General features: G+C 58.2%; 4 protein-coding genes across 4 annotated transcripts in view; 1 reads left to right on the forward strand and 3 right to left on the reverse strand.

The window, feature by feature from the left end:
• Nucleotides 1–10,055, reverse strand: part of NPLOC4 (NPL4 homolog, ubiquitin recognition factor) — a 30,505-nt gene extending 20,450 nt beyond the window's left edge. Inside the window, exons 1-7 of the mRNA XM_075771048.1 lie at nucleotides 9,866–10,055; nucleotides 8,500–8,580; nucleotides 6,055–6,167; nucleotides 4,824–5,003; nucleotides 2,293–2,341; nucleotides 1,374–1,468; nucleotides 26–149 (exon numbers count right to left, since the gene is read on the reverse strand). Of these exons, the coding sequence (XP_075627163.1) occupies nucleotides 26–149; nucleotides 1,374–1,468; nucleotides 2,293–2,341; nucleotides 4,824–5,003; nucleotides 6,055–6,167; nucleotides 8,500–8,580; nucleotides 9,866–9,880 (657 nt within the window). The 5' untranslated portion in view covers nucleotides 9,881–10,055. The remainder of the gene's footprint in view (nucleotides 1–25; nucleotides 150–1,373; nucleotides 1,469–2,292; nucleotides 2,342–4,823; nucleotides 5,004–6,054; nucleotides 6,168–8,499; nucleotides 8,581–9,865) is intronic.
• A 227-nt stretch (nucleotides 10,056–10,282) lies between these two features.
• Nucleotides 10,283–11,910, forward strand: TSPAN10 (tetraspanin 10). Its single transcript, XM_075771049.1, has 3 exons — nucleotides 10,283–10,666; nucleotides 10,867–11,465; nucleotides 11,574–11,910. Exons 1-3 carry the CDS (start codon nucleotides 10,589–10,591, stop codon nucleotides 11,878–11,880), a joined length of 984 nt encoding a protein of 327 aa, XP_075627164.1. The 5' UTR covers nucleotides 10,283–10,588; the 3' UTR covers nucleotides 11,881–11,910.
• A 163-nt stretch (nucleotides 11,911–12,073) lies between these two features.
• On the reverse strand, nucleotides 12,074–13,585 carry PDE6G (phosphodiesterase 6G). Its single transcript, XM_075771051.1, has 4 exons — nucleotides 13,508–13,585; nucleotides 12,509–12,735; nucleotides 12,375–12,415; nucleotides 12,074–12,258 (listed from the first exon to the last, which is right to left on the reverse strand). Exons 2-4 carry the CDS (start codon nucleotides 12,652–12,654, stop codon nucleotides 12,182–12,184), a joined length of 264 nt encoding a protein of 87 aa, XP_075627166.1. The 5' UTR covers nucleotides 12,655–12,735; nucleotides 13,508–13,585; the 3' UTR covers nucleotides 12,074–12,181.
• An 824-nt stretch (nucleotides 13,586–14,409) lies between these two features.
• OXLD1 (oxidoreductase like domain containing 1) lies at nucleotides 14,410–16,527 on the reverse strand. Its single transcript, XM_075770328.1, has 2 exons — nucleotides 16,423–16,527; nucleotides 14,410–15,878 (listed from the first exon to the last, which is right to left on the reverse strand). The coding sequence occupies exons 1-2, from the start codon at nucleotides 16,465–16,467 to the stop codon at nucleotides 15,486–15,488; spliced, it is 438 nt and encodes a 145-aa protein (XP_075626443.1). The 5' UTR covers nucleotides 16,468–16,527; the 3' UTR covers nucleotides 14,410–15,485.
• Between the last annotated feature and the right edge of the window lie 12 nt (nucleotides 16,528–16,539).

The following is a 16,539-nucleotide window of genomic DNA, read 5'->3' on the forward strand; positions in this document are numbered from 1 at the left end:
GGGGCTCCTGCGAGCTCCGTCTCACCTGTCTATTGAGAGTGATGGCACTTGGCTGACACTTTGTGCAAATGCCTTCTGGCCACGGAGGGTGCCCTTCACAGCCCGATTTGATCTTACAGCTGATGTTTTCCAGGGCAACAAATTTCCCCCTGTGAGAAGGAAAAGAGAAGGCTGCTGTTACCACGGTAAATGCTTCTGGGTCTCAAAAATATCGTAGAGGAAGCAGGGCAGAGGAGATACAGTGGCACCAATGCTTTGCATCTTCAGAGGAGCTCAAAGTGCCCTGCAAGCTCCCACGGGGATATTGCCCCGCTCCCGAGGTCCCCAAGCAACCTCCACCGCCCACTCAGTGAGGGAGGTCAAGAGGCCAACATGTGGTCCCTGACTTGGCTCCTCAGCAGATATCCGAGCAAGAGCAGAGACAGAAAACTCGTGGGACCCTGCTTAAATAATTTATGCAGCACGTGGGAAGTAATAGATTATACTGCTAGGGCAAATTAGACCTCCTTCCATGTGCACAAGGCTTCCTGCAAGGGGAAGTTCCCTTCAAATGAAAGCATCATGGACTTGAGCTGCATCTCGTGAAGACATTAAAAAATCCCAGTGGCATTTAGGAACAGGAGGAAGAAGGTTACACCTCTGCATAACTAACCTAAAGGAGCTGCATTTCAGAACACAGTGGGTTCCCTGGCATCACCGAAGGGGACTTTCGGTCTTTTGCTGAACACGTGCGCCACAGCAAGGCATAAAGAAATAAATACTTCTTTCGGCGCTTCCTCTCTGCTCAGCACTTATCTGGCCTGTGTCACCACAGCATCCTCCACCCCACGGCGGGGCAGGACGCCTCATTTTCCAGTTAGCGGGTGGAGAACTACGGCACCACGACAAGAAAGGGTTTCACTGAGAACACACGGAGCGCAGGACAGAGCAGAACAGGCCCTGAGGAATGTTAGGCTTGTCTTTCTGTCCTGTTCACGTTTGTAGGTAAGAACTGCTGTCGGTGAATACAAGCTCCCCAGGTCCACCACGGTCTCACTGCCTCTCTGCAAGGTTTGAGGCCCCAGCTCAGAGCTCGGTATAATTAGGGAACCTCTTTCCTTCCATCTGGCCTTCTCCGCCCCATCAGTAGTGTTTCCTGGGAGCAATTACACTCCCACAGCAAAAAAAGAAAAGAAAAACACAGACTTAATTTTTTTTCCCTGTCTCTTGCACCCCCCCCTTTTTTCTTTTTTTTTTAAACGTGTTGTTTTCTTCTCAGTGTGCCATTCAATAGTTATAACCAACACTACTCTGGTGAGATTTGTCTGTACTTTTATTTGTATTTTAAAAAAAAAGCTCCAACTGGATTCCCTTAAACACAGAGATTTTCTTACTTGTCTGCCCCTCCGGTCAGCTTCCTGATGTAGGCATGGAACGACATATGCTTCACAGGAGGTTCCAGATGGTTTAAATAATCCTCATCAAAAGGCTGCCAAAAACACCACACAAAGAAAAGCCAGGTCAGACACCTGTCTGATAATACATTGATCACTAAACAAATGTATGTTCTAGAGTCAACCCCACAGGCTCTCAATGTGGAAACAATCAAGAAAATTTAGGCTCATTTTCAAGGGAGCTACTACTGTGATAGAAACAGTGGGGCTTTGCAACAGCCAGTTTTATTATCGCCTCCTACTTTTATAACAGATTGGCTCCACAAATCAGAACGAGCCTCAAAGGCAAAATGCTTTTTTCTTTCAATATCTAACAACAAACAAAAAGCCCAGCTGCTCAAACACGGCCAAAGAACTCACAGAGCACACGGCAGGGAAGCGGGGAAACAGCCATCCTGGCTCACAGAGACTTTTGAGGGATTGCTGCTTTGTACCATAAATTATACAGCTTAGCACATTCGCAGGCATCACTAACGCTGCCTTCAACCTGAATAATACGTGGTTAAACTGGGAAGTGCTGGGATCCAGGAGAGAGGGGATGAAACAAGAAGATGCAGGCAAGAGTGAAGAGGGAGGAAAACTGGAGCTTCTCTAAAGCACTTTCTGTTAAACCCATTACTGCAGAAAAACACAGCGTTAACCAGAATAAACCCGGGGTCGTGAAGGCCTAGAGCTTTAGTGATCCTGGATGCGAGCCGGCACCTTTTGCCAGCGCACGGCAGGATTCTGACCCAGAGCTGCCATCTCTGCGTGGGCAGCGCTCTGAGGAAAAGCGTTCATACTGGAAGAAATGGAACCCAAGAGCTTTGGGTGACGTGCTTTCGTGCAACTTTCTAGAACGCCTTCTCGGGGCTCTTACCTCCAGCGGTACGCAATGCACGCATTTACCCAAGGGGCCGTGGCGACACCTACGCAAAGAGAAAGAGAAGTAGTGTTAAATCTTATTTAATAACAGGAAAGTCAGACTGTAAAAGTTGCTCTAGACTAATAGTTTTGGTGTGGAAGGTCTGTGCAATCCTGCGGCTCTAAGCAACTCTCCACCAAGGGACTATGATCACCACAAGATAATTTCATGTAAAGAGATGGCAACAGCTTCAGGTTAAATCCAAGAGTCCCAGGTCAAGATCAAACCTTCCTTACGTCGGTGTGACTGGCAAGCAGCTCCGCTCTCGGAACAGCCACGTGAACCAATGTCAGATCACAGTTTCTCGGGTTTTACAACCCCGTGTTGAGGTTGTGTTTCAATTCCAAGAATTTTAAATCTACGTCACAGGGCTGGCCTATGTGGTTTTAACAAAAAGACAACCAAAACATTCAGCCTTTATCAGGCACTAGAGGATGGTCTGGAACAAACAGGGAAGCGCGTGTTTATCGGACAGATAAAGACCTGCTGGGTAAAGTGACAAAACAGAGGGGAAGACACCTCCTTTTGAGGCAATCGCTTTTAAAAAAAAAAAAAAACCCAAACCAAAAAATTCCGCCCTCACCTCTGGCGCAGCACTAGGTCAGTGCTCGCTTTCAAAGGAAAGCCTCTAGAGAGGAGCTTGGTGCTGGCTCTTGTAAAGATGGAACGGATGGGATCCAGTTGCAGCGTTGCTTTTAACCAAGTATTGTGGCAGATAATGTCCATAAAGGACCACTAAAGGCTGCTAATGCACTCAGCCGAACGCCAGCATCCCTTCGTGTTTAGATTGATATGCACTCACAAACACAGGAACAAGCCCAGACACACTCTTTTTATCATAAATATCCACCACTGTGCTTTGGCTCCCTGCTAAGAACAATACCTCCATTTATTCTTTTGAAAAATGTGGTCAAGTTAAAGACAATGTTTTTGCCATGGAGTGGTGGGGTTTGCCTTTATTGTTTCAATAATGTGACATTTCCCTCGTTTATCATCAGCCTGAAAAGGTTAGATAGGATTTTTCACGTAAAGGCTACAGCTCTCCAAACTTCCTCACTGCTGCAGCACTAAAGATAAACCATAGGGAAGGCAACAATGAGGAAGGGCGAGCTATTCTGTTTCAGAAAGAATTCCTGGTTGCCTTTAAAATTTTCACTCGAGCCCTTTCAGAAGTTACTTTGCAGAGGAGGCCAGCCCCAAGCCAACGACCAGATCAGGCCAGGAGCCAACTGGGACATTGTTAACGATGAGCAATAAAAACCAACCATCCGGACAGAGGATGTTTTAGCAGCATCAGTGTAGATTTACGGTGGTATGAAGTCACCGTTGTATATTACTTTAAAAAAAAAAAAAAATTACAAGCCGCTTTGTTTACCTAAGCCTCTCGCAGCTAAGAGTTTTGGCAAAGCTAAACTTTGCTGCATTTCTGTGAGCAAAATGGACTCCCTGGTTTCACGGAAAGGTTAGAAAGGCACGTGATGGAAAGGAAGCCAAAAACCAAGCAGGCAGAGACCCAAGTCCCACTTCCACGTCCCTGCCATTGGATATTTCCACTCATTCCCTTCACTTCTTTGTTCTTCCATTAAGAGGAGTGGCTGGATCTGAAGACACGGAAGCGCTTCTGCTTGGGACACCCTAAGTGAGGCGACGCACGCACCCATCCCAGTGCCGAAGACAGCGATGCACGGTTGTGTCACAGAATCATTTAGGTTGGAAAAGACCTCTAAGATCACGGAGTCCCTCCTAGTGCAGACTCTGCCCAGGCAGCCAGAAAAGGCGACAGAGCTCAGGTCTCCACTCCGACAGAGGAGCCACCCGTGATTTAGAAAACAAACCTGATCTTGATGCTCCTCCGGCACTGGCCGGGCGATGCAGAGATGGTGGCTCGGGCTGAAAGCGTGTTTCCCTGTCGGCACCTCCGCTGTGATGGAGACCCGGCCCTGCCGCCCCACACGCCCGTCACCTCGGGACCCAAACGACAGGGAGCCACATATTGAGACCATATGGAACAGAAGCTACAGCAGACAGCAGGCCCCTGTTATTAAGCAATATGCCACACACGGAGCATAATCTAGTATTTCTGCACAGCACCGGCTGCCAGGACGTCCCGGGGAAGAATCCAAAGTATTCATTTTAATCTAGAGAGCTCCAAATGTTTTACGAGCACAAAATATATGATCACAAGTCCCATAGCAGGGGCCACCTTGACCAGAACAATAGATGCTCTGAATGAGTCCTTCCTGGCAAAGACCCTGGGATTTTGGTATCTACTTCCTTCCTCAGCTCACCAGAGCTCCATTTAACCTTCCAGGACAATGGCAAGGGCTGTTTTCCCTCGTGAACGTTTCAAAGGCAGCGAGGGATAGAGCAGCGGCTCAGAGGGCAGTTCCCATAGCACACTTCCTGGCCGCTGGTTTCAGACAAGATGTTACAAGCTCTGGGGAGGCGCAGATGTATTGACAGAAACAAAGTCCACCTGTACTTACAGCTGCTGGTCTCGATTTCGGTAAATTTTCCCATCCTGTTTGATCAGATACTGGTCGATCTCATCTTCCACCACCTGGGGGGCTCCCACAGGTCGCAAGCCCTGGGAGACGGAGGTGTCCATGGTCTCTGAGGAGGAGCCAGCCGGGCTCGAGGGGTAGAGGAACAGCATATCACCATGCCTATGGGTGCGGAAACACAACACAGGGGCATCAGCTCAAGGTTCACCCTCTCCACCATCCCCTTTCACCAACAACTGAACTACACCGGATCGTCACCGCAATCACCCGGGGGAATCGGCTCCTTTGTGTAGGAAACACCTGGGCTTGGTCCGTGGCAGGTTACAAACCACATTAATGTTCATACACCCTTAGTGCACGCTTCTGGGTAGCAAACCTCCCGGACCACAGAGGAGAGTGTAATTTATAACAAACTAAAAACACGCGAGCAAATGCAGCAGTCTGGAGCTGTTCCGTTAGCCATCGCTTTCTGCTGCTTTGGTCATTGCCACAACAAATGCAAATCTTTTCACCGGGAGAGAAGATCGAGGGAAAAAGATGAAGAAAAATGCAAAGGGAGCCTGCAGAGAGAAGCAACAGCTCCAGCAGGGACAAGGACTCGTGTGGATCCCTCCAGTCACAGCCTTCCCAAGGCAGCTGCCAGCACCGACACGTTCAAGCGACAAGTTGCGCGCGGTGGTAACAGCTCTCGTATTTTTAGTCAGTTTAACATTATTCTTGACATGAGCAGAATGAAGATGTTCTCAGCCAAACACGAAGCGATCGCACCATTCAGCACCTCTGGTCTCCCTAGGTGCCTGGCTACAGAAGGCAGGAACCCTGGGGACTATCAGACTCTGGCACCGACGCAGAAGAAAAGGACGGCGTGAGCGAAAGCGGGGATGAGGGAGCTCACTGCAGGCTGTACAAGATGAAACAGGAGGCCCGGCGCTGCCTCACCACAACGAGCAAACAGCAAGGCGGAGAGTGACCCAAGAAATGGCCGCCACAGCCTCACACGTGGTCACTGTGATTGCCCCCTGTTTGGCACATCAATCGAGTTTGCCTCTTCAAGTAGTTGGCGAGCAAGAGGCCAAAGCTTATGGCTGCTGTGGGGTGGTGCCGCCTGCTGCCGCCCAGTTCGGAGGGAAGAGTCCAGACCCGCTCAGAGAAGAGGCACCCTGTTGTACACAGCCCCCCCCTTTCGCCCCCAGCGCTCTCTGTCAGGACTCACTTGATTTTCAGTAAGTTGAGGGATTTGTTTTGCGACGCTGTGATCTCTCCTGTCCTGTTTCTATTGGTGTAGACAGAAAACCCATTATTCCTGAAACCAAATTCTTTTGCAACCTGAAAGAGAGAGAAGAATGACAAGGTTTAAGATACCTCACACCCCCGGTCAGATGCTGAAAGCTGCTCGGAGCCAGCGCTAAGTCCAGGGAACTTGTATTGCAAAAGTTTAGCTGCATTCTGAAGAGCATAGGATAACAGAAAGATTGGAACACTTAGTAACACGAGCAATCTATTAAAAAAAGCAACTTAAACAGACCATGTCTCTCTCACACACAACACAAATGTAGTATTTATCTAAATCCAGGCAAGCACTGCCACGACTAGAGGGGGGAAACTACCTTCCCCATCACCCCAGCTCTCTCACTCCAGCCTTGCCCAGCGCATACCAGCCAGGTCATTCCCATCCTCCTACGACCAGAATTCCTCAGTCCAGATCTTCATCTCTTAAGTTTCACTCAAGCTCTTCCTGCTGTTCTCCTTTCTCTTTCCTCCATGCGCCTCTTACCCTCACAATAACCACCTCTCAGTCCCCAGGAAGGTTTGTTTGTTTTTTTTTTTACCCCTGCTCATCCTCTCACCAGCTCGGTTTAAGGCTGCTTCACTCTGAATCAGTCAAATGCCTCTTCACAGCAACAGCAATTTTCACATTTGGCCACTCTGTGGCTTTGGTAGGGCTCAGAGACAGTGACTGCACACAGGACGAATCTAACAAGCCACAAACACGACTATTACGTGAGCAAAGTCATGGAAAGCGGTTTCTTTACTGTCAGCTTCGCTGCTATTTGTGATCTGCCGTCTGAATGGAAGCACAACTTTCAAATGGTCCGTCCACCAGTGAAATGTTAGCTTGTCAGGGCACAGACTTCACCCATTTTTGAGGGGAGACAAATTCCGCAATACATTAACAAAAGGCTCGAGTTAGTTCTTAACTCGATGCTAACCTGAGAGTTTACTTCTTTAGCACTCGTACCTAGGATGCGCTAGAAAAGACAGAGCGCTGTGAGTATCGAGGCCCTCACCCCTCTGAACCGTGCGTTCTCGCGCACTTCTTTTGTGGCTTCTCTGGAGTCGTTGAGGAGGAGATCGAAGTTAATTGCAAAGACAGAAGCAGCAATCTGACGCCTCTTTAATTACAGCCATCTAGCTAAACCCACCATATGGATTGATGTTTCAAGGTTAAAATGCACGGCTATTAATGCCCATGGAACTTAGGTGGTAAAATTTGTAATTTTTCTCTTTCAAGTGAGCCCTATATTAGGAAAGAAACCCAAATGTTTCTCGTATTCAGCTCAGCAAGAGGATATCGCTTTCCCTAGATCAACAGGCAATGTCAGTGAGTGCCCATGCTTTTGTTCCGAGGTAACCGGTTGCAAGCACAATTGTTCCACGCTGCCTCGGGTAATACGAACCCTTGAAACCGAACAGCTTGTTTTGCACAGGTTCCAGAGATTTTGAAAGCAATGTTTTTTGGTTGTTTTTCCTTGGGTGAGACTGTTCAGAGACCGCAGTGGGTATCTCTGCCCCAGCCCTGAAATCCATTGGGATTTTCGCTTGGTCAGGCAGGGATTGCTGTCGTGGTGTGGGTCCAAGCTCGGAACAAAGCAAATGACTCACAAGCAGCAGCAGGTTTCAGTCTGCTCCCCTTCCCCCTCACAGGGGAAAGGAAATCTAGCTGACTAAAAGAATGGCCCTTCAGGCACAGGAACACAAAGTCCTTCTCTTAAGAAGCAAAGAAATCCTAATCTGAGGGTTCCAGGTTACAGCAGAGTTCCAGGAGGGAAGGAAATGGAGAACTGCTCACTCTGAAATAGCAAACTTTAAACATTGAGACCAAAGAACAAGCTACGGCCAACTCCAAATCTGACAACTCCAACCCTCCGTGCATTCTCCTCATCCCAGGGGAGAACACGTTTCCCAGGAGACCCTGGAGGCTCTCGCATCGCCTTAAGATCTCGCCTCAATCCCTTGCTTGCTCTCTCCAAAATGATATTGGGGCACACAAACCACATTCAAATGCTACTCAAAGCACAAATCAAGCAGCGGAGCTTCAGCTAGATCACACCTGAAGAGACCAGTGCCTTGCAGCAGGCTTTGATTATCAAACAGCTTTCCTGTGTCGCTGTCAGCCTCTGCTTCCCCAACTGCTGTTTCTGCGGGAGAACACTAAAAATGTGTGTCCTCCCCCCCAGGAAAGCTCCCACCCCAGGCAACTCCAACTGAAAAGCTGAGTAAGTTTGCTCCTTTAATTTTGTTATTTCCCTCCTGGAATAGCAACGAGAAAACCGGTTTCGGCTACACCAATACAAATGCTGTTTCCCACAAGGCACGCCGATCCTCGCTGCTGTCGGCACACAGGCAAGTGGGGAGGGTGCGGCGAGGCTCGGGGTACCTTCTTGAGGAACGTCGCCACTGTTTCTCGCTTCGTGGCCGTGATGCGTTTCACTCCTTCTGGCGACTGCACGCGGATTATCTGCGGGGTTAAGAAGACAGAGGGAGTTAGCGACCGGAGGGGACACAGCCCACCCCGCGCCCGCAGGCCGCTGAAGCCACGCTGAAGTTTCACACAGACGATGCAGACCATCCCCACCGCTCCTCCCTTCCTGCTTTTAACACTGCTCTTCAAAAAGGGTGCGTAAACGCACAAGGAAGTAATTTGCTCTCAGCAGGGCAGCACTGGACCGACGTTTGCATGCTGCAGGATGAATTACCCTAATGCACAAGGCACGGCAAGAAGCTGGCACCGAGAAAAAACGCTAACGCTGCTTTTTTTTTGTCAAAGCTCTGACCTCAGACGCTGAATTAAACTTTCAGGAGGGTGAATCAGAGCTTCCATGGGAGCGATTTATTCGGTGCCTACACACAAACACTGACCTAACTGGTGCTAATGGGCACCTGCGCCGTCGTTGTGTTTCAACCCACGTTACTGACGTGCGGCCTCCACCGCTACCGAAAAGACGAGAAGAGCCACAAGGCTCAGGCGATCCCTGTGAAACACCGAACAGCAGTTTTCCGGCAGCCTGAAGTCAGAGATGGGAAAAACTGGCAGCTTTGGAGGGGGAAAAGCTGGGGACAATTCTTCACAGGCAGGGACGTGGCAAATGTACACGTTGGGAGTCCTCGTGCTGCCAGGGACCGGAGACGCGACTCAAGTTGCTCTAAAGAGCTCGTTCACCCGCTGACATGTCACGCAGAGCCGCGTTCAGGATGGCAGCGTGCGTGATGAAAGGAAGGACACGGAGGGACGCAGGGGGCTGCCGTGTCCCGGCATTACCCGGCAGGAGCCCCTTTACACTCTCCCAACTTCCAGCACGGGAACAAGCCCGGCCTGACGGGAGCGGGAGACCTTTTACCGTACCGACCAGCCCCTTCTCTGGCGATGTGGGCAGCCCGGCCACGATCGGGCTCCTTCCCCCGAGACATCCCCACCCGGGGCGGAGTGGGACCCCGGGGCCACGGCCCCAAGCCCCGCACGCTCCAAGGGGGCACTTTCCTGGGGCAAAACCACGGGGAATCCGTCCAAGGCACGGCTCCGGGGAGCTGCCGGGCTCGGACACCGCCAGTCCCGGCCGGCCCCGGCCCCGGGGGGGCTACGCTCCCGGCCGGCTCCCGGCGGGATGCCCAGACGCCGGCGCGACCCGGGGGCGGCCCGGTGCCGTTCTGCCGGGCGGGGTGAGCGCGGCCCGGCCCCGCCGCCCCACAGGAATCTGCTGCCTCATCGCCCCTCCCCCCGGCCGCCGCCACCCGGCCCCACTCACGATCGTTTCCGCCATGGCGCTGCCCGTCGGGGACCGGGGCTCGCCGCGCCGCCCAGCTACCGGCCCGGCCCGGCCCGGCCCGCCGCGGTCCAGCCCGCCCCGCTCCGCTCCGCGCCGCCTCGCCCGGCCCGATCGCCCTGGCCCGCCGCCTCCCGGGCCCGGCCCGCCGCCTGCGCCGCCACCGCCCGGGCCCCGCGCCCCGGCACCCGCGTTCCGCCGCGTGAGGGTTCCTAGTCCGGGCGGGGCGGTGCACCCGCCACAACCGCCCCCCTGTGCTGCCTCGGTGCCACCGCCACAGTTGTCCCGCGCGCTGCCTCGGTGTCACTGCCACAGCCGTCCCCCCCCCACCCCACCGCCGCCGCTCCCGCGTTCCACCCCAAACCCGCCCCCCCCCGCGTATCCTTGCTGCGGGGTCCGGCCCGGGCGTGGGTCCCCCCGGTGTCCCCTCGCCCCCTGCACGGGGCCCGGAGGGGCTCCCATCGGCCGGGCAGCGGGGCATGGGCTCTGCTGGGGCCTGCCCCCCACTCACCCCAAACCCCCACGCATCCTGCTGTGCCCCCATTACCGACCCCACTAACGGGGCGGCGTGTGTGGGTGCTGCAGTGGGGCCGGATCGGGCCCAGCTGTGGGGCCGGGAGCCGCAGCCCTATTTAAGCGCCAGCCACAGCCCCTCACATGATGGGAGTGTGACTGCCAGGCTGTGAGCACCAGGCTGTGAGCAGGATGGCGCTGAGCAGAGCACAGCTCTCCTGGCCCCACGGGGCAGCCAGCAGTGGGGAGAGCACCCGGCTGCTGCCCCAGGTAACGCCGGGACCCAGCGAGGGGGGCGGCTGGGGGGCACCCTGCGAGGGGGCTCTTGCAAAAGGGGGTGCGTGGTGGCTCCAGGAGCCTGTGAAGCTCCTGGCTGCAGGACAGGGGGGTACATGGGCTGAGGGGGGCATTTCTGGGGGGCTGCTGGGGCTCTGCCCCACCGGCTGCGAGCAGCTCGTCTGTCTGTGCAGGCGTCCAGGCTGGTGGAGCTGCCCTACTCCTCCTCCTCCGATGATGATGATGGCGGCTCACTGGCTGGGGACATGGACCTTCCCACAGCCAAGCAGGACCCCGGGGTGTGGTGCTCTGGCCCCCCCAAGCTGAACACCTTCAGCCAGTGTGTGCGGTACCTGGCCTTCCTCTGGAACCTCCTCTTCCTCCTGCTGGGCCTGCTGACCCTGGCCGTGGGGGTGTGGGGGCTGCTGGCCAAGGGCTCGCTGCGGGGGGAGCGCCTGGCCCCGCTGGGCTCGGACCCCATGCTGCTCTTCGTGCTGGCGGGGCTGGGGGCCAGCACCGTCTCCCTGGCCGGCTGCCTGGGTGCCCTCCGCTCCAGCCGCTGCCTTCTGCGCTTCTTCGTGGGGGCCGTGCTCGCCTTCGTGGGGCTGGAGGTGCTGGGGGGGCTGCTGCTGTTGGCGATGCGGCACCGGCTGCGGGACGCCCTGCGGGACGCCCTGCTCCTCTGCGTCCTGCGCTACCAGGAGGAGCCTGACCTGCGGTTCCTGGTGGACGAGGTGCAGCGGAGCCTGCGGTGCTGCGGCCTCAGCTCCTACCGCGACTGGGAGACCAACCCGTGAGTCGGGGTGCCGGGGGGGGTGTGGGTGTGTTTGCAGCAGGGGGGACCTGTCCCCGCACCGGGAAGGTACACGGACCCTGCAGCTCCTCTTGTCCATCCCCGCAGGTATTTCAACTGCAGCGCCCCAGGAGCGCAGGCGTGCAGCGTCCCTGCCTCCTGCTGCCTGGACCCCTGGCAGAACGGCACCGTCGCCAACGCCCAGTGTGCCTTTGGGGTCCTGCGCCTGGGGGACGCGGCAGCCGGCACCGTCGTGCACCTGGGGGGCTGCGTGGCACAGCTCGGCGCCTGGCTGCGCGGCCAGGCGGGTGGCATCGTGGCAAGCGCGGCCGTGCTGGTGCTGGTCGAGGCCGCCGGCGTGCTCATGGCGCTGAAGATGCTTGGAGACATCGCACCCGTCGGGGCGAGGGACTGAGGGTGTGCTGGCTGCCACCCAGGGCGGGGGATGCTGGGGGTCGGGAATGTGTGTGTGTGGGGGCTGATCCAGCCCAAAATAAACCTCGGCAGAAGCCTGAACCCCATCTGTGTCCTGGTCCACCGCGCCTTGGGGGGACGCTTTCCACCCGCATCTCTACCAACCCCAGACCATGACACCAGACTCCCGTACTCATTCTGGGTTTTAATGAGCATTTCTCCAGGCTGCCCCCCATCACGTGGATGGGGGGGGCTTCTACCTACGCAGCACTACGGGGCGGGCGGCGGTGGCCGCAGCGTGCCTAGATGATGCCGTACTGAGCCAGCTCGTGCAGCTCCAGGTGGCTGAAGGCTTCCCAGGGGCAGATGACGGTGATGTCTGGGGAGAGGAGAGAGGCTGCGTCAGCGTGACCCCCCCAGCCCGGCCGCGGGCGGCTCTGCCCGCAGTGAGCCCCGCTCCCCACCCGTGGCGAAGGAGGGATGGGACGCCCGTACCTGTTCCCAGCCCCTCCATGCCTGGGATGTCGTCGCCGAACCTGCAAGGAGAGGGAGTGTCTGCCCTGATCCCCAGCCAGCCCCCACCCACCCCCAAGGTCCTGCCGTGGGTCCTGGGGCTCAGCCCCACTCACCCCTGTACCCCCTTTTTGGGGGGCTTGCTCTTGAACTGCCTTGTCTGCCTCTGCTTGAATTTGGGTGGTCCCTTCCGGGGGGTGGCGGGTCCCCCGGTCACCCTCGTGGCAGATTTGATCTCCGGCTTGGGGGGCTCCAGGCTCATGGCTGTGCCGGGGCCGGCAGCCTGCCCCGGGTTGCGGTTGTCCCTACGGGTCTGGCGCTGGCACGGGATGACTCCTCACACCTGATGGAGGAGAGACACGGGGGGATTCACTGGCTTCTCCTACTGCCCACGGGCTCCCTGTGCCCCTGCTCCCACCCTGTCCTGCCCTGGGCCCCCCCAGTTGTCACCGATCACCTTCCCAGGCTGCTCCCAGAGAGCCCCCTCCCCGCAGCCTTGACTTAGCCCAGCTCAGAGCCCACTAATCCCCTTCCCCAAAGGCGGGGAAGGGCGTTCCTGGGGGCAGCAGAGCCGCTGCCTCCCCCGGGGCTGTTCCTCCAGCCCTTGCCCCCCACCCCAGCGTGGATGTGACACCCAGGAGCACCCACTGCCGCTCGCCCTGGGGTCCGTGCCGAGCCACGCATCGTGGGTGCCGCAGTGGGTCGGCATCGGGGCTCGTTTGCAGCGGGGTGGGGACGGTGGACACCCTGGGCTGCGGACCCCTCGGGACCTGTGCTGGGGTGTGGGCGGGCAGGGTGGTGGGGAAAGCGGCGGGGCGGCAACCGGGGCGGACATCGCGGGGCAGCACACGGGCTCCGTCCTGCTGCGGTTGTGCCTCCTCCGAGCACGGCAGCCATGCCACGGGCTGGGCGCGGGAGTTTTGCGGCATGAGAGATGGCTCCAGCATCGGTGTGAGGGGGTTCGGCCCCGCTGCGGGCAGACCCAGCTCGGGGGGATACCGGAGACCCCCGCTCCCGGCTGCAGGAGGGGGAGGCAACAGCAGGCTCCTGCCCGGAGCAAAGCAACGCCCGGCCCCGGGTCCCATCCCGCGCACGGAGCAGACCCCCGGACTTACGCAGCCGCTGCAGTCCCCAAGGCCAGCGCTGTTCTGAGGACACCCTCCGTCCCGCTCCCGCACGTCCTATAGACGCTCTGGGTGGCTTTTAGGGGAGGGCAGATTTATCCTGCTCTGGGGTAATAGGATTATTTATGTCCCTTCTTTTCAAAGGGGTAATCTGATGTCCTTCCCCCCGCTCCGCCCCGGTGGGATGGGGGGGGGGGGTGGATTGGGAGAGGGTGTCTGGATTAGTGCCGCCGGCACGGACGGTGTCAGGACGGGCTGCAAATCACCCGCGGGGGGATCTTGCTTCCTCTCCCCAAACCGCCGAGGCATCTCTCCCAGGGGACCCGAGAGATCACCCCTGTGCCCCTCGATCCCGGGGGCAGGGACGGGACCCCCCAGCCTGCCCGGGGCCATGGACCAGCTCTCCCCAAGGACTTGCCAGTTGGGAACCAAAACCCCGCTGTGGGTTGACCCCGATGGGGCACGGCGCTGACGCAGGCAGCCACAGGCAGGCTGTGTCGGGAAACACCGGCAGCAGAACCCCGCACGCCTGAAACCACCGGGATGTGCTGGGCTTTCAGCCTGTGCCCGGTGCTGAGCACGGTCAGACCCCCCCAAAGCGAGGGCTGGGGGTACGGCTGCCAGGGCCCCTGCCTGCAGGCGCTGCCAGACTCCAGCCTGGCCTGGGTGGAGGTCCCGGCACGAGAGCTGCCCTCGGAGCATCGTCCCTGCCGGTGCCACCACAGATGCCGGTGCCACCACAGATGCCCGCGCCCAGGGGACAGCCCAAGCCCTGCCCGGGCATCGCAGGCCAAAATCTGGCAGAAGAGGGGCTGGGCAGCCCCCCTGCCCACGGGACGGTATCCTTCCAAAGCTTCCCTTAATCCCAGCACTAAAGCAATTACAAAAAGGAATAATCTCAGTACACTTTAATTGAACTTCAGTCCCTGCCACTAATTGCAATTAGTTGGGCTCCAACAAATAGGATTACAGGGATCCGGGAGAACGAAGCCAGCAGAACCAGCTACTTCTCCAGCAAAGAGCAGGGCCCTGGTGTTAATTGCTGCTTCCAGCTTGGCTTTCGTTAGCGAGTGCTGCTCAAGGGCTTCGTGGCTCCTCGGGGAGCCCATCCCAGGAGGACGGGGAGGGGTCTGTGGGGGTCCCGACGGCCAGCAGCCCGTGAGTCCCCCAGCCCAGCCAGGTGGGGTGGAGGGGAGGATGTGCCAGGCCAAACTGACGCAATTTCAAGATGGAGGCAAAGGCAATCGAGGAAGAAAAGGCACCGTGAAGAACAACCCGCAGGCTGTGACCTCAGTGCCAGAGCTGGGGATGGTGCCCTTGCTGGGAGGCTGCCGGGCCCCACGTGCTCGGGGCCGCACGCTGCCCGCACCTCCTGCCTGGAGCAGGGGCTGGCAGCTCCGGGAGCCTCCCCTGCGAGCCCTTCACCTGAGAAGCCCCTAAGAGGCTTAGGGTGCCAGTGGGGAAGGGGGGTCTGGTGGGGTGGGGGGGTTCCGATGCGGCACCCCAGCCCTCCCCAGTCACCAGGTCATGGCCAAGCTGTAGAAGGGGCTTAAAATCCAAGCTGGGGAGTGCAAGGACGAGGCAAGAGCAGCAGCGCGGGGAGGGCTGGGGGGGGTGTCACGCCAGCCTGTCCTTGGAGGGGATTTTCCATCCCGGGGGAGCACGGCATCTGCCTGCCAGGAAATCCGGGGCTCAGGACACGCGTGAGCTGCTGCCGTCCCCAAGGGCAGGGTCCCCTGGGCACCGCCGGGATTGAACTCACACGGGACCCCATGCTTGACACTGCGCAGGTCCCTGGGGTGGGGGGGGGGGTCAGGTCAGACCATCCCCAGCCCACCACCCCCCAGAGCTCAACACACACAAATAAATACTTTAAATAAATAAGCTGAGTCCAGATCCCACCATCCAGCCTGGAGCAGAGACTCGGGGGGGGTGTCACCTGCTGGTTTTTTTGGGGGCCGGGAAAGGATCAGTCCTTCTCCATGCGCAGCCTGATCTCCATCTTGAGGATCATTTTAATGTTCTCATCCTCCACGTGCTCCTCAACGGCGGCCAAGGCCCGCGCGCCCCCATCCCGGCACCGCTCCAGCAGCTCCTCCACGTACCCGACCCAGACGCAGTTGGGGCAGCCGGTCCCGCAGCAGTGCGTGGGCGGCGGGGGGATCGGGGGGGCAGCAGGAGGGACCCCCCCCTCACCCTGGGGGGTGCCCGTCCTGCCGCCGCTCCCCGGGGTGTCCGAGGTGCCGCCGGCCTTTGCCGGGGTGTCCGAACGTTCCCGAAGGCTGCAGACGCTGGCGGGGTGGGGGTGCGGGGTCCCTGCCCTGAGCACCCCCCCGCAGCAGCCGGCGCCATCCCGGGGGTCCTGAGAACCACGACCCCGCGCTGACACCAGCCCGGGGGGAGATGGGGGGCAGCCCTGCCCGCTGCACCCCCCCCAGCCAGAGAACCCCCTTCCACCCCACAGCACCCTGCTCTCAGTGTACCCCCACCATCACACAGCCCCGGCAGCACCCCCTGCCCCCGAACCCCCCCCAGACCCCCACCCTGTCCCCAGCACCCCCCTATTTCCCCCCACCTCCCCCCATTTTGTCCCCAGCACCCCTTTGCCCCTCACCCCCAGCATCCCTCATCCCCCCTACATCTCATCCCCAGCCCCCCCATCTAATCCCCAGCCCCCCCATCTCATCCCCAGCCCCCCCAATCCCTCCAGCCCCCATCTCATCCCCAGCCCCCCATCTCATCCCCAGCCCCCCATCTAATCCCCAGCCCCCCCATCTCATCCCCAGCCCCCCCAATCCCTCCAGCCCCCCATCTCATCCCCAGCCTCATCCCCAGCCCCCCCATCTCATCCCCAGCCCCCCCATCTCATCCCCAGCCCCCCCAATCCCCCCGTGCCCCCCCCTCACCCTCCGGCGCGCCCCCGCCAGGCCGCGCGCCCCGCGCAGCAACATCCGGCCGCAGCGCCCCAGCCCCGACCCCGCCTGAACGGCAGCTCCTCCAGCAAATAGCAGCCAGGAGCGGCG

Source organism: Balearica regulorum, chromosome 18 (genome assembly GCF_011004875.1).
Source record: "Balearica regulorum gibbericeps isolate bBalReg1 chromosome 18, bBalReg1.pri, whole genome shotgun sequence".
Classification (NCBI taxonomy): Eukaryota; Metazoa; Chordata; class Aves; order Gruiformes; family Gruidae; genus Balearica; species Balearica regulorum.